Here is a 16,516-nt window from a genome sequence, read left to right as displayed (position 1 = left end):
ATCTGCCAAGTCAAGAACAGCCTGTAATGCTATTCTGGTTATGAGTTGACCTTATGTGATGACCAATTTGTACTGTTCTTTTTTGTTGTCTGGAATAAACTCAGTAAATTCAGAAAGACTTGCGTAGTTATCGTGGTCATACTTTGCCAGTAAGGCTTCGTAGTTGGCTGTTCTTAATTGTAAGGTCGCAGAAGAGTATGCTTTGCGGCCAAAAAGGTGGAGTCATTTCCAGTCTTTGTCATATGGGGTGTTTCTGGAGCATTGTTGTCTAACCCATTCATTGACTGCGTCAATCACCAATGAGTTTGGCGTTGGATGTGAAAAGAGGAATTCAGTGCCCTTCGCAGGCACGTAGTACTTTTTAAATCAGACCTCTTACAGGTAGGTGGAATTTTTGCAGGGGTTTGCCAGAGCCACTACACACGGTCCATAACCACATAATTCATTGGAAGGGCAATTTTAGATGAGGTTGATAGGTGCAGTATATCTACTAATTTATGTAGAGACTCCTGGACTTCTTCCAGAGAAATGTCCAGTGAGGTGGCAACTCTCTTGTAGAGGTCTTGGAATTGTTTGAAATCATCACCTGTGTTGGCAGGTGGGGGCATAATCGTGTCGTCAGATGAGGATGAATAGAAGTGGACTTCAGGTGCATCGTCCTGGTCAGAGAATTCCTCCTCCTCTTCGGCCCCATTCTGAGGTGTCAGGCTGTGTTAATAAAGATAATTGATGTATGCCAGCTCTGGGAAGACTGACAGGTACACGTTGTTGTTGTGGATATGCTGCCCACAGGCTCCAAAATGGCCATTGTGGTGGGAAGGGCATAGTGGGCATCCAGGGTTGCCTGTACCAGGGTTGGTTCAGAGGATTTGCTGAGTAGCCCTTGGATGGAGGAGCATGTGCGATGGGAGCAGCCACAGAGGAGGAATATTATGGAGAGTGCCCGGCATCCTCATCTCCATCTTCATCCTCGCTCAAGAATTGTGGAGCAGAAAGAGGTGGAGAACTGGGTTGACTAGCTTTTGCGAGGACCAAGGTACAGTCAGTGCAGAAGATGGGAGACACCGGTACCAAAGAGACGGAGAGGTCTTTTTGGCGCAGGAATTGCTGCGAAGCACATGGCATCGGTACCAGTGTGGCAGGAATCGGTACCGTATGCTGAAAATGGCATGTAAGTACCAGTGTGTGACTGGAGTGCATGATGCCCACAGTAAGTGGCATCATTAGCAGCGTGGTTGCCGACATGCTCGGTATGAAGTGTTTATTCGTGTCTGGTGGTACCGCAGCATGGAGTTTCATTTTCTCCTTGATGCCTGTGTCCGAGCTCAGCTGCTTGGCAGCTTTAATTTTCTTGGTACCGACAGTGCCGCAGGGTCCTGCTGTTTCAGCCGTTGACATGGCCAGTGTGGGCGGTACCAGGAATGTTTGCCCATTAGCACTGGCCCAGTGCACACATATCAAAAGGCAAAAATGGCCCAAAGACCTCCACTGTGCTGAACATCAGGCACAAAAACAAGTGTGCATCTATGTAAAAGGATGTGATTTCAACATATTAAAAAAAAAAAAAAAAAAAAAAATCAAGATTCCCCTCCAGGTTCTTAGTATCTGTACTTCTGATATTGAAAGGGAACGTTTACTCTTTAAAAAAAAAAAGAAGTACATAGTTACTCTGCAGTAACTGTTGTCCTTCAAGATGTTGTAGTCCATGCAGATCCCACTGTAGGTGCACATGCACCCCATATGAGCCAGACAAGATTATTTTTACTAGCAGTGTCCATCAGGGCCATGAACAAACCCTGAGTCTCCTCGTACTCCTATAAAGGCATAAAAGGGTGCGTGGGCTCTGAAACCCCCTCAGTTCTCTCGCAATTCCTGTGAGGCAGAGGACTCTGAAAAGCAGAAATGGATGGCAGATCTTGGAATTCACACTGACTACAAAATCTTGAAGAACCACAGTTACTGTAGGGAAGTGACCATACTTTCTTTGTCAAGTACAGTATGTGTCACTGTGGATCTCACTGTATGATATAGGCAAGCAGTAACTGTATGGGGATGGTGGGTATGAGAAGTATCAATTGTGTTAATCAAATAAAGATTGATGCACTGCCCTTCCAAACTTGGTGTCTACCCTGGCGGCCAAGTCAAGTGCAGAACATTTAACAAAATTCAACGGATTACTCCACATAGCTTCCTTACAAATCTCTGAAACTGGCACATTTCTAAAGCAGGCTGAGGCGGCTGCCTGTGCCCTGGCGGAGTGCAGCTTCACATTCAGAGAGAGACGTTCACAAGACAATTAGGAACAGGTGGAAGTGCACTGTGTGATGCACTTGGAAAGTTTCAGAAGAATGCTGAGCCTTCTGATACAGCTGATATGGCCATACAGAGATGGTCTGTCTCGATATTAGAGCAGAGTTCTGGAGAAGTCCAGAGTGTGAAGTTCTTTTCTTCTTGGGAAGACAACCAGTAAGGTGATTGAGTCGAGTGAAATTCTGAGACTACTTTGGGAATGAACTTGGGGTGTGGTCTCATCACCACTTTGTCCCTGTGAAATGGAGCATAAGGCAGTTTAGCCATAACAGCTTAGATCCTGCTGATTCTTCATGCTGACGTATGACAACCAAGAAAACCATTTTGATGGTAAGGTGGTACAATGAACATTCTGATGGAGGTTCGAAATGAGGTTCCATGAGCCACAAGCAGACCACACTAAGGTCCTGGGTGAGAGTTGGGTCTCTAACCAAGGAATAGGCATGGAGAAGGTCCTTGATGAATCTTGACACCGTGGATCATAAGAAAATGGAATGCAACTGAACTGGCACATGGTCCACTCATTACTGCTAGATAAACAGAGAGCGTCTTGACGGTTTCAGAACCAGCACATAGTCCAGCATCCTGGAGTTCAGTGCTTTGCCTGGATTCACCTTGGTTTGAGTCACCCATATGGAAAACCTTTTCTATTTCCACAGAGTAGGTTCTTCTTTCCTGGTCTGCATCAGAATTTCCTGTACTTGTCTGGAGTACCGGTCAGTGATACTATTTGAAGCAGTATCCAGGCCATCAGGCGCAGGGACTGTGTGTCTAAGTGCAGTATCTGACCCTGATTCTGAGACACTATGTCCAGGCAAATGGGAGGTTGGTTGGATATCTAGAATAGATCTGATTGATAGCGTCATGCTGGCTGAGACAATTTTAGCTATAATGGTAACAGTAGCCCTGTCTCATCTGATGTGGGTAATATCCTGGGGAATCAGAGGAATCTGTGGAAATGCAATGGAGACTACCGTATATTCTTGAGGCAGATCGTCCGTTGGTACTTATGAAGCAATAAAGCCACTTCTGTTTCTCATGAGAGCCTTTTACAATGGTCCCTGAAGAGGCATGGGGAAGACTGTGGGAAGAGTAGGGAGAGGAACTGGATGGTACAGTGGTCAGTGATATCTAGCACCCATTTGTTGGTGATGAGATCTGACCATGCCTGGTGAAATGAGGCAAGATGGCTTCCGAAAGAAGTGCTGCTCATTTGACTGGTCATGCTGCAGCTCTTGAACAAACCATCAAATTTGCTGACATATGGATGGACGATGTGCATGTGGCCTGATTTGAGGAGTGTCAACAGGCTCTACCATATCTCAGGTGCTTCTTAGACTGCTAATATGACTGTCTATGTTATGACTTGGTCCTGCCATGAGGGCAGGGGACTGGACACGATGACCTCCCGAGGTCCCTTCCAGCCCTAGAATCTATGACTTCATCCACTCTCTCTGCTGATGTTCTTGTTGAGGGCAGTATGGTTTGTGGTATATCGGAAATGTACAGATTCCTAAGGACCATTTATGGGGAGAGCAATGTTGGCTGGTCCGTGGATGGTTTGTCAATTTATGAGACTTTTTGGAGATGACTGAGGTCTGTGATCTATACCAGGAGATCTTGGAATACTTTAAAATCACCCCATGGATATTTGGGCTGGGTTGACTGTCAGCTGATGAGGAGGATAAATCTTTAAAGGGCAAAGACAGGAGCTGCTGTACTTATACCTCCAACCCTGTTCTTCCTGGTAGTCAAGCAACAGTGGCTGAGCCAGTGATGCCATTGGGGAGACCTCTCTCTCTGAGTGGCTCTTTGATGCTTGGGACAGTAGGTGGTGGTTGTAGTCACACCTCAGGTGCAAGGGTTGGCGGGATGCTTTTGATACGAATCACAGCGCCAGTGTAATCTGCTCCATCTCACTTGCTGTTGAATGAAGCCTAGGGGGTATGTCTGGGTCTCTCTGTATGAGATGATGTAGAGCTCTTCCTTGAGCTCCTTCCCCTGTTGTTCTAGGAGTTCCCTTTCAGTGCCTTGCTCTGAGGTCTGGGGCAATGCCTTTGATGTTAAGCTTCTGGATGCATCCAACACCATGTATGACATCAACGTGGATGTCAGAGCCAGCTCTTTGTTCAGTGCCAATTTCTCTGCCAAAGTCTTAAGCATCAACTGCCTACTTCGGGGGGCGGGGAATCTTTTTTCTAATCAAGGGCCATTGATCCACAGCAAAAAAATCATTTGCGAGCCCACACAGCCCCGTGGGGGGGGCTGTGGTTCCTGGCCAATGGGAGCTGCAGAGCTGGTGCTGAAGGCAGAGCGCGGCGCTTCCCTGATCGCTCCTGTTCCTAGGGGCTGCAGGGACATGCCAATCGCTTCTGGGAGCTTGGCCTGGCAACCCTAGCTTCCCCCCGCAGCAGCGTGTGCAGCTCCAGCCCTGCGAGGTGGGGAGGGCGCCAAGGCTTGAGGTTTCCAGCCCGCAGACTTGCCTCGCGCCAGATGAAATGAAGCAGTGTGCCGAATCTGGCTCATGGGCCACAGGTTGCCCACCCCAGCCTACTTGATGGTCCATTGGACTGTGCTGGCTTAACCAGTACAGGGTACTGGAACCTGGGTCTTCAAGGTCCAACATGACTCTTTTACAGGTTTAAGAATTGGAGCTTCGGTCTTGTCTCTCTAGACTTCTTTCCAGGTCTGGGTGGAGAATAAATAGCAGACTAAGTACTTGCTGGGTATGTGGGCTGAATAGGTACCTGCTATGTCAAGTCTTCGAGCAGAATTCAATTAATCACAGGATGTGCAAGGCTTAAAGCCTGTGGATTTTGAGTCCGCCATCTTGAGTCCTTGTACCAGAGAAGTGGGGGTGTCAGGTGAGCAGAATTCAATCCAAGTGGAGTTTATTCAGTCCAAGATTTTAAAATGAAGAAACTAAAGGCTGTTCTGAAGATTCTTCAAAAGATCTGAAAGTTTTTGACAAGATAGCTGATGCTAGCGCACCAGCAGGTCAGACATTTCCAAGTTCCATCTCACTAGCATAGGTAGCAAGAGATAACTGAAGGAACGACACGGATCCCACTTTTTATGCCCTCATGCAAGAGCACAAGGAGGTTCAAGGTGCATGTGTGGTCCCAGTGGACGCTGCTAGTGAAAATAATCTGGTTTCATGCACATAAAGCACATATGCACCTACAGCGGAACCCACACTGACATACACCTCTACCTCGATATAACGCTCTCCTTGGGAGCCAAAAAAATCTTACCACGTTATAGGTGAAACCGCATTATATTAAACTTGCTTTGATCCACCGGAGTGCGTAGCTCCGCCCCCCCAGAGCACTGCTTTACCACGTTATATCAGAATTCGTGTTACAATCGGGTCACATTATATCGGGGTAGAGGTGTACTTGAAGAACAAAGCTTGCACTGAAATTCAATTTTTTAAATTGTGGATACATCTCTATTGATCTTCAATTTTACAACATACAGCTTTTGAACCTAATTTAAGACCCTCATACTGCAAAGAATATACACCAATGAATTTATATTTATGCATAAATTAAGCATACGTGTGAGACTTTTCAAGTCTGGGGTCCTAACTGGCAATATTCCATTAAGATATTGCAAATATTCTGGTCTCTAGAAAGTCCTATTTCATGGTCTGGACCTCACCAGCAAGAAAGAGAATCTTTGATCATATCAGTATAAAATTACTTTTTAGCAGTCTAGCTAAGATTTCTGGTATTAAAAGTGATTTTTTGATATTTTATTAATTTAAATAACTAGATTTACAAAAGCTCAGCCTGCATTTTACCAACAAAATCGAAGTGTTAAAACAATCAATATCAGAAAAAACACTCCCTGGCTACTTTAAACCATAAATGACTTTGAATAAAAAAGGCTACCAGTGGGAAGGGGAATTATTCTGTTTATAAAAGACAAGAAATTCACATTTTCCATCTGGCTAATTTTAAAATCTAATTTCACGTTTTAGTTTTTACTTCAGTGGACAGCACTTCACTAAACTCTTTATAAAGAGATTTAAGCTGCAACGGCATACAGAGAGAGAAAATTAAGGGACATCATTTCATAAGACATCAAAAATAAATTCAGTTCCTTAGGTGGTTTAAGAGAAAAGTAATTGAACAACAGCAGTTTTGTGCGAGAACAGGACATTTAGATGAAGAATACATTCAGATATTTGATTACATTAGTAGCAGTAGTTATTTATACTACAGTAGTGCTGAGGAATTCCAATCAATGGCCAGAGTCCCATTATGCTAAGACCTACGTGAACATGTAGTAAGAAGAGAGTCTTTGTCCGGACATTTTATAATCTAGATTTATATGGGAACAGGTGGAGGAATCCCACAGTGAAGAGGTATGGATAAACTAAAGTTAGCATATTTTTGCGTAACAAACAGTACTGTTTACCACCTATCCAACCATTTTCAGATAGTAGTACTTTTGCTTCAGAAGTGTTTATCATTTATACAGCCTGGACAAGTTATGTTCTGCACAGTACAGTCAGCTGTTTTGGTTTTTATCAGTGCATATCTTTTAATAACATTGTTTGATCTCATAAGAATACAAAGGACGGGGGGAACCTATGTTCCACTGGAAACAAAACAGCTGGTAAGGTTTAGGATTATGAGTTTGGGAATTTCAGGCCATACACCAGATCATCCTTGATCCATGGTTTTGCGTGTGTGTAACTAGAGATTTAATTTGCAGTTCATAAACCAACACAGGGTAGTATATGAAGCAACAAATACTTCTTCAAAACCTTTTCCATAGTGTTATGCTTCTGTTCAACTTTATACAGAGTTGGTTGTGTGTGATGAATTCAAGTGTAACATACAAAAAGCAAATTTTTAGTCTATTGCCAGTTGATGTCTGCGTTTTATTTTTGAAAATTCATTTTTATAGTTACTGTCTAAACTTCCAAAGCCTACAGATATTTTAAGTGCTGTAATGTTTTTGAGCACAATAGTAGTAGGAATAAAATAATACTTAGGAACTTTTTTATATTATATATATGCTATCAGAACATCCCAAAGCACTGTCCAAACACCTATTAAAGTGTGGCCTTTTCCTCTCTAGGATGGGAAAACTGCCAATCTTGGTCTGTTTAAAGGAAGGTATTAATTTTATTTTATGTTAAGCTCTGGATCTTTAAGGAACTCCAACTGACTTTGCTTTTTCTTCCTCTTCACGGGTAGAATTCTCTCCCTCTGCACACATAAGTTCATACATCAGCAAAGATGGGACCAGCTGCCACCACAGCAGCAGCACCTGGGGCAAGAGACTGACTGAAAAGAAACAGAAGCTACTTCAAAGAGACTGGGAGGAGTATCGGGGAGAAAAGGAAGGAACACATACCCCCACCACAAAAGTCTGTGGGAAGTGTGGGGGAGGGCTGGGGAAAAAATTAGGAGTGTGGGGATGATGCTCGGATAGGAGAACACAACAGGCCAGTTACAAACCCTCACTTTCCCCACAAAACCATACCAAAGGCCTGCCAGACACAGCTGCAGTGTTTCAAGCTCTGCACAATTCCTACTGCTATCTAACACTTAGGACTGATGTTACTGTAACTGACCTAGTGGGCTCCTCTGCACTACCCTCCCCAAACAAACAAAAAAACCAAACTAACACCACTCTCTCCACAGCCTTCCCCCTAAGTCTCCTAGGGCTGTTTCTTTTGAGAAAGGTGCATCTTCTTCAGGAAGCCTTTGCTAACCCAGGTGCTAGTCCAGCTCACCCTATCCCTGCTGATGTACAAACCCATATGAGCAAGAGATAGGGTTGCTATCTGTGAAAATGAAGAAAAAGGAAATGGTGAGTCAAGGGCCCCTTCAGATACAAACAAATTAAATGTGATCAGCCCTACCCACATATACTTCAAAAAGAGACTGAGTTTGGCAGAAGAGGCAGTGATTTTACCCAGGCAATACAGCAAAGCGAAGCAGTGTCACATCCATACGTAGAACCCAGGTCTGCAGTCCAATTCTTGTGCTCTAATCACAAGATCATACTGCTCTAATATATAGAAAGCATGCCCTCTGCTCCTCTTACCTGGTCATTTTCTTCTTCCTCATATACAGAATCAGGCTGTATAACTGCACTGTCTAAATCAGTGCAAGCCAACGTTTCAAAGCAGTCTCTAGTATTCTCACTGCTATTAATATCATTATCTTTAGTAACATCATCCCTAAAAGAGACAGAAACAAGCAGCTCAGAAGAGCTTACAATAGCCTATGTCATGGCTTCACATGTTCAAAAGAGTTATTGAAAGTTATTTTTATTTAAAAATCCTGACATTTTAAATAATTTTGAACATTACAGGTTATTTGCAACAAAACTATCCTGAAACACAAAATGACTGGCACTACCTGGAGAGTTAGGTAACATGTCAAAGGATAATACATTTGGAGCTATTTTAATAAAACTATTTAGAACAAGGAAAAACAAAATTTATTGGAATAATATTTATTTCATGGATATATATGTATTTTCTAATCAGTTGACATTCTAATGACCATTAAGTAGTACAGAAGAAACATCTATGCCAGTGTGTGTAAGAAGAATCTTACACAAGAATTTTGACCATACAGTCAACCATTTATCCATTGACTGAAATTTAAACCAATCATTTGTGTTGCCATTATTCATTAGGACACTGAAGACTAAGAAGACGAAGGGTTTGTATACACGGTGGATTAATTCACACCAGAGCGGTGGTAAATTCTAGTGTGCACTAGCATGTTGTGCATTAACTGGCCGGTGGTGTGCACTGAAATATTCCTAGTGCATATTAATATAGTACTGTTTGAAATGGAAACATTAACACTCACTAGGGAAACTGTCACATGGACCAGTTGGTGCACTAGTCTGCACCAGGAGGTGTAAATACCAGCGTGCACTAGCATGTTGCGCATTGTGTACACAAGCCCTAAGTTGCTGACATTCACTTCTTAGATATCAGTTTTTGGTTTATGAAAGAACTGGATTAAACTAAGCAAACCATAGTTTAAAAAAATATCACTAGATGAAACCTTTTACTCAGTTGGTATTTGAGACTTTTATGTTTCACCATTTAGGAGATTAGCAGTTTCTTCCATTTCTACCAAATGTATCACACCTTGTAAAACCCAGGCATGGAGTTTTGAGGCTTAAGAAAAGAAGAAAAAAAAAAAAAAAATGTCTCTCAAACAGAACAGGATCAAGATTTATCTGAGAGGACTGAGAAGATTAACTGTCCCCTAAACAGCATTATTAAAGCAACTGTTAATTACCTTAGGACTACACCCATTAAGTTTGCCATTCACAAAAATGGGGGGGTTGATTATAGGCCAAAGGCGGCACGTGAACTGATTTTCAGTGGCACTCACACTGCCTGGGTCCTGTCCACCGGTCTGGGGGGCTCTGCATTTTAATTTAATTTTAAATGAAGCTTCTTAAACATTTTAAAAACCTTAATTACTTTACATACAACAATATTTTAGTTATATATTATACACTTATAGAAAGAGACCTTCTAAAAACATTAAAATGTATTACTTGCATGCAAAACCTTAAATTAGAGTGAATAAATGAAGACTCGGCACACCACTTCTGAAAGGCTGCCGACCCCTGTTATAGACCCAAACTGGTAGATGCAAAAAAGCTCCCTCCAAAAAAATTCTTCTTACCTTCCTTCCATTTACTAGAACTGAGTGCAAAATATTTTACATATTCAGATATACGCTGCTAATAAATTGTGGAGAATTAATATAGAATTGTGAAACACTCCAGAATTTTTGAACAGAGACAATTATTTACCCCACGTATACTGCATACATAGAGGCAGTATTCATGTGATAAACTGCAGCACTATGTGATAAAAATATATCGTGAACCTTTGGCTGCTTCACCTTTTCTCTTTCTACCCCCTCTGCATCCAGGGGCTTATTACAACATACTAACCTGCTGAGCAGCTTCCAACAGCCTTTAACAAGCGTTCTCCCTGTATCAGATGTCCAACAAGATGGGTTGAAAATTTAACAAGTAACTATTGTCTTCATTTTTAAATTAAGCTTTGTGCCAGTATTCTAAGTTTTCAATAATATGTTCTCTGAATCATACACTTTTACTGTGCATGTTTTCTTTGTGTTTTGGCCTTGTACATAGTACAAATAATCCACTGGCTGCAGTGTTTAAAGGGCTCATGATGCCTCTAGAAGGAATGTTACCATAGAGTGTCTATTAATCCTCAGTGGCTAGGATGAATACAAGTGTTGAAATGCAGCACCAGTGCCAAAAACGTCTATCGGTTTCAAGTTTAAGATAAACAAGGGAGCCTGCACCCCTGTGATGCAAGCCTGGCCATCCACTAAAGTGTTTATGATGTATAAAAGGGGAGAAGCTTGTGGACAGAAGGACTTTCAGACAATTATACAATTTTACTTATAAACTAATCTATGGAACTTTTAGCTTATAAAACTAAAATTCTGTTATAATAATTTGTCGTCTTTGGAAAATATAAGTTACTTGTAATTGTTCTCTGAAGGTTTTATAACAGAGTACTGAGACAGATATTGCACCATATGCAGTATCTTTGGGGTGCATTGTTTTAAATGAATGGTTTATGTATGGCTGTGTTCCACCCCACGGAGGAGGGCTACCATAGTTCCTCCTGGAATCAGAAACAGTGGGTGGTATAGGCAAATCAGTCAGGTTGTAACCCCCCGCAGGGGAGGTTCACATCTACACATTGAAACTAGATTCTCCAGAGAGTAGCAAAGAAAGGATTTTTGAACAAATAGCTTGAGTTTAAACTGACTCAAGGCCTTCCTTCTGTCCAAAAGGCCAATGCAAGCAGAAGGGTTGGAAGGACTTGACTTTCTCAGCCCCGTAAGACTGATGGGTGATATCTGGTAAGCTGTTTAGCATGTGTGTAGGTTATTTTGTTGTTTTAAGGTAAAAGAATTACAGTGAAAAACATATTAAGAATAAATGTGCTTACTTAGAAGGAGCCGTGTGGTAACGTATAACTGCAGGCAATAGACACGTCATAGACTTCAGAGAGAAAGGAAAGTGCATGCACTGGCCTGTTTAAGTGGTCTGGATTGGTGGGGATATTGCAGTACAATCCAGGGTGCTGTGCAGTCTTAAAACCCAGGCCAGGCGGGAGTGAAACATGGCCACCGCTAGGAGCCAGGTGCCTTAAGCGAGTGCCCTTGGCGTACCACAAAGGGGGAATACTGGTGCAGTTACCCTAAAACTGTGAAAATTATTATCTCCAGTCCCATGTCTCTCTGCAGGTTGTGATTTTTCAAAATGGGGGCGTGTTTTTTATAGTAATTTGGTCAAAAAAATAATTTTAGCTTGTGTGCGCGCGTGTGAGAGTTTTAAGTAATTTACTGCTCATGTGAGGTTCTTGATTAAGAGGGTGGGCAGAAGTGCAAGCTTCCACACACTGCCTTGCCCACCTGGAATCAAAAGAGACTTCTGCCAGGAACAACCAAAGCTAGGGGTGACAGAGCAATTTAGGCTTTATGCCCATTCAATCATTAGAACAAAAAAACCTATGACCGAGTGACCTAGTGTCAATTATGATTTGTCTAGAAATCTAGAATACATAACTGCCTCCCCATTGACTTGTGTGCATCATACCCTTGAATGCCTCTCACTTAAGTACAAAACGTGCAAGAAGAGATCTATTAAAAACACTTACTTTTAGAGCAAAGATCAGCAACAAATGGAATTTGAGTTCATTTAAGGCAAATTCAAGTTTATAAACATACAAAACTTCTATTGTGGCTTTTTAGCAAGTCTGAATTCAAATATATGTTCCTAAGCAATGCATTAGAGAGAGAAAAATTCTTACTGGTTGTTAGATCCTTCCTCATCCCTATTAATATTTTTTGCTTCATTGTTACAGACCAGTCTGTGCTGCTGTAAATTCTTCAGATCATCATCTATGCTGCTCTGCAGATCGAAAAGGTGCTGCTCCACAGCTGCTCTAATTGTTCTTTCTAAAATGCTAACAAATAAAAGACAGAGAATTAATGTTAAAGACATATTTTTACTTTTCTTGGCATCAGTGGATTTGTGTGGACAGAAAATAGAAAAATCAGACCCTTAGGAGACCCTAGGCTCCCCAATACAGCAAGACAAGACAAAACAAGAGAGACTCGCTAATCTCTCAAATACGACCACAGCTGTAACTGGAGTTATTTGTTTCAGAGTGGTGGCCGCATTGGTCTGTATCAGCAAAAACAATGAGGAGTCCTTGTGGCACCTTAGAGACTAACAAATTTATTTGGGCATAACCTTTGTGGTCTAAAACCCACTTCATCAGTATTTGCTTACTTAATAGGATTTTAGTTACAGACAAAATGATAGGCAAGACATTTATATAATTTATTATATTTACAGTATGGTAGGGGCCAAGAGGCCTCAAACAGATACCTCATAGGGCCAGACACTGTATAAACATAGGTTATGAAAATCCCAGCCAAAAGGGCTAATAATGTAAAAAAAGACAAGACATAACAGGTGAATGGGACAAATAAGGTGGAAAGGTGGGAGAGTAACAAAACAGTGTATTTTAATACAGACTAGCTGTGGCAGCAAGTCTTTGTCAACTGGCAGAAGATAAGATGCAAACTTCTAAAGAAGGGCCCCTAGCGGGAGTCACAACAGTTTTTTCCAAACTCCTTCACTCCCATCTATTCTGGAACAATTTGTGTTTACTTTTGATCTGCAATTATATTTGCAACCCAGCTAAACTTGGGGTCACACTACCACTTAGAAGAAACCGTAAAACTGCAGGTGCGAATGCAAGTACCTAATGACAATTTCGGTGTTACACCAGAGTTTATAAAGCACCCATCCAAAGAAAGTAGGGGGAAAAAATGCAAACAGGATATTTAGGAACATAGGTATTACCATACCGTGAAAACCTATGGTTCCGTGTCTAGTTCAAAACAGCATGCATAAATACAATGAGCTTCTTTTACTTCTGAATGCTGAATTACATTTCATAAAGCGTATATTCAGTACTAAAAGTCTGGTGTATAAATTATTGTGGTCACATGTATTTAACTTATCTGTTTTGAAAGCAGGCATGCCAATTATGGCACAGACTGGTAAAAGCAAAACATTGGGATACAAAGACTTTATATATTAGTTATACTTACTCTGCAGAGGCTGGCAAGATGCTTATGGGAGAGAGATGAGCACTGTAATAAAGAAGAAATTGATTATCTTCACAAAGAGGTTCAACACTACACAAATATTCTGGAAGACAAAAGGGAGCTTTGAGGATACTAAAAAAATTGAATCAGCTCAAAGAAATACACATATGCATGCAGTAAACACATTGGCCAGCAATAGTATTGCTATGTGCCATGGTCCCAACCTCAAGGGAAACAAGGAAAAGCTGGACCAATATTTGGATAGAAGAGGTCTGAAACACCCATATATTGCAGAAAGTTGTGTCAGCAGCAATTCTGTAGTTGTAAGAAATTGAAGAACCCACACCCCAAACACTTTAGGGAGCAGTGAGCTGCTGTACATGCAGTCTTTCATATGACAGGTACTAATCATTTGCTCTTGAAAGATTGAGAGATGCTTTACATAATATATACGTTAACCTCAGAGCCCACAGCAAATTCCAAAACATTCTGCCTACCTTGCTTCCCTCTACAGTACCAGTTCACTAAGGTATTCTTCACTCCCTGTGAAACTATTGCATAATTTTACTGTGCAGTGTGAGAAAATGCTGCAGCCCACCCCAGAAACAGCTGCCATTTAAGTGCAGACACTTACCTCACAGGTTTTCGAGGTTTAGTTACCTGCTATTAAGCACTTTGCATTTTGGTGCTTTTCATTCAAAGTTTTCAAAGTATTACTGTGAGCATTGTAGAATTGAGAAGTATACTAAATGCCTGAGCAAGGTATACCCACTCAACCAAACACAAAAACATTTTTTCCTTTGCAAATTCTAATTACAAAGCTTCAATTTTGCATACTATCACAAATAAAATGATTGCTCCAAAACAATTTTTCAGACAGACTTGCATAAATATGCTTGTAGTGAATTGAAACAAAACTAAGGTCTACTTTAAATGACAATGACAGTCACAGCCTTATGCTTTTCTCAAGGTCAGTGATAAGGATGTGATCACATGCACAAACAAGACTAGAGAGAAATGTCAACTTTATTTAAACTAACAAGAGGATGGGGAAAAGGAGGGGGCACTTATCCCAAGCTCTAGGCACTCCACACACCATACAGAAAAACAAATTCCGGTAGCTACTTCACTATATAAGAAAAATGAACCAACAATCAGAAAAAAATTGGTGATCTGATGCCAGATACAACCAAAATGTACAGTAGAAACCCTAATGTATTAGTGGAAACATTAGTACCTCTCCTTGCAATTATATTAAGAAGATTCAACTGAAATCCCACCAGCATTGGTCACCATTATATGGCAGCAGTGTTCACTCTTAGCTCAGGCTATCTCCCTATTGACTTTACCATAGGTTGAATACGTCTGGGAATGCCCAGCTCAGACTTGTTGATACTGGCTAATCATAAGGTAAGTATTATACTAGCTAGCTGCTCAATACCTACTGTCACATAGGTTAGTAAGTAGCTTGGACTAACTATCCAAACAAGTAAAGATTTCCTGTATTTCCTTCCCCCAAGAGGATGTGGTGGAAAACAGGATTACATGCAGGAAAGGACTCTCTACTGATGGTTTCTGACAGAAGGAGGAAAAGAAAAACAAGGATGGTTTTGGCCTTATTAATAGCCGAGATTGATATGACTTGTATATTGTCAGTGTGTAAATATAACACTTCAATAAATTAGTTAGCACTGTACAAGGATGGGAATTTAAACTAGGCTGGTGAATGGACTGGCTTTTAATTTTTTATTAAAGGGTAGTCAATTTTGCAGCCAGTTTTTAGTGAAAGGAAAAACAAATCCATTTCCAGTATGCTTAAATAACACTGGTGGTTCTGAGGTACCATTTTAGACAGATACTCCTGTTAAGCTCAGGAAAATTAAAACATACCTGCTTTACAGGCTTGATCCCGCATCCACTGATTTCAAAGATGCAGGAACATGCAATATATACCCAAGCCTTCCAACATTAATTTCTTCCCAATGCTTTTGGGATAAAAGAGGCTAGTTTCGAATTTATTTTTTTAGGTGCACAGTTAAATTTCATTGACATGAAGGGGAACAATAATTCAACCCAACCCTACCACCCACTCAAAGTGTTTTGAGTTTTTCTATCAGCAAATTTTATTTTGACAATATTTAAGTAGAAACATTTGGAAAACAAAGCAAAAATGACACAGTTGGGGAAGGAACAGGAGAACAAAATGGGGAGAAATTAAGACCCATGACAAAAATAAGGTAGGTGAGGAAGATAAGCAACGATTTCAGGGGTGGGAATGATAAATAAATAAATAAATAAATAAATAAATAAAAAAAACCACCACAATTAATATATTTTACTTGACAATCACTACAGAGGTTTTGTAAAAGCTATTTTACAAGAACAGATTTAATTAGTAAACAGCTCTTTTAACAGATATTGACGTATTTTACACCTTTACCCCGATATAACACGAATACTGATATAACGCGGTAAAGCAGCGCTCCAGGGGGGCGGGGCTGCGCGCTCCGGCAGATCAAAGCAAGTTCGATAGAACGCGGTTTCACCTATAACGCGGCAAGATTTTTTGGCTCCCGAGGACAGCGTTCTATCGGGGTAGAGGTGTATATTATATTCCATCCTTCATCTTGAAATGTTTTACAAATAATAAACAAATCAGTTTACCATTAAAATATAGTCACCTCTAGGATGGTGTGTAGCAGCTAAGGAGACACTTAGAGCATAGCTCACTGCAAAACACTAGTGGGAGGAGGGAAGCAAGGAAAATTTTAGTCAAGGGCTCTAGTGCCAGTACCATCTTATGAAACTGTGATGACTAGAGACCTTTAATGTGCACACCGAGCTTCATATAGATTTTTGTCTGTCCACCTTCAAATTACAGAAGGCGGTGTCAATATTTTTGGGATTCAAACTAGTGATTCCAAAGAGTTCAAATTATTTCAGACATGATGCTGAGACCACCAAACCCTCCAGCTCTAAAGGGCAAACTTCACGTCCTCCAGCCCAGGCCACTTTATATCATTCAGTAGTCC

The 16,516-nt window shown here is 41.1% G+C and overlaps 1 protein-coding gene across 2 annotated transcripts in view; it reads right to left on the bottom strand.

Annotated features, from left to right (window-relative positions):
* Positions 1–16,516, bottom strand: part of FAM13B (family with sequence similarity 13 member B) — a 59,592-nt gene that overhangs the window by 23,426 nt on the left and 19,650 nt on the right. For both annotated transcript variants that reach the window (XM_034778227.1, XM_034778228.1), the window contains exons 7-9: positions 13,488–13,529; positions 12,173–12,328; positions 8,380–8,515 (exon numbers count right to left, since the gene is read on the bottom strand). In XM_034778227.1, coding sequence (XP_034634118.1) covers positions 8,380–8,515; positions 12,173–12,328; positions 13,488–13,529 — 334 coding nt within the window. The remainder of the gene's footprint in view (positions 1–8,379; positions 8,516–12,172; positions 12,329–13,487; positions 13,530–16,516) is intronic.

The sequence above is a fragment of the Trachemys scripta genome, chromosome 8, assembly GCF_013100865.1.
Source record: "Trachemys scripta elegans isolate TJP31775 chromosome 8, CAS_Tse_1.0, whole genome shotgun sequence".
In the NCBI taxonomy this organism is placed as follows: Eukaryota; Metazoa; Chordata; order Testudines; family Emydidae; genus Trachemys; species Trachemys scripta.
The sequence above is the reverse complement of the archived record's forward strand: the minus strand, read 5'-3'. Positions and strand labels throughout refer to the sequence as shown.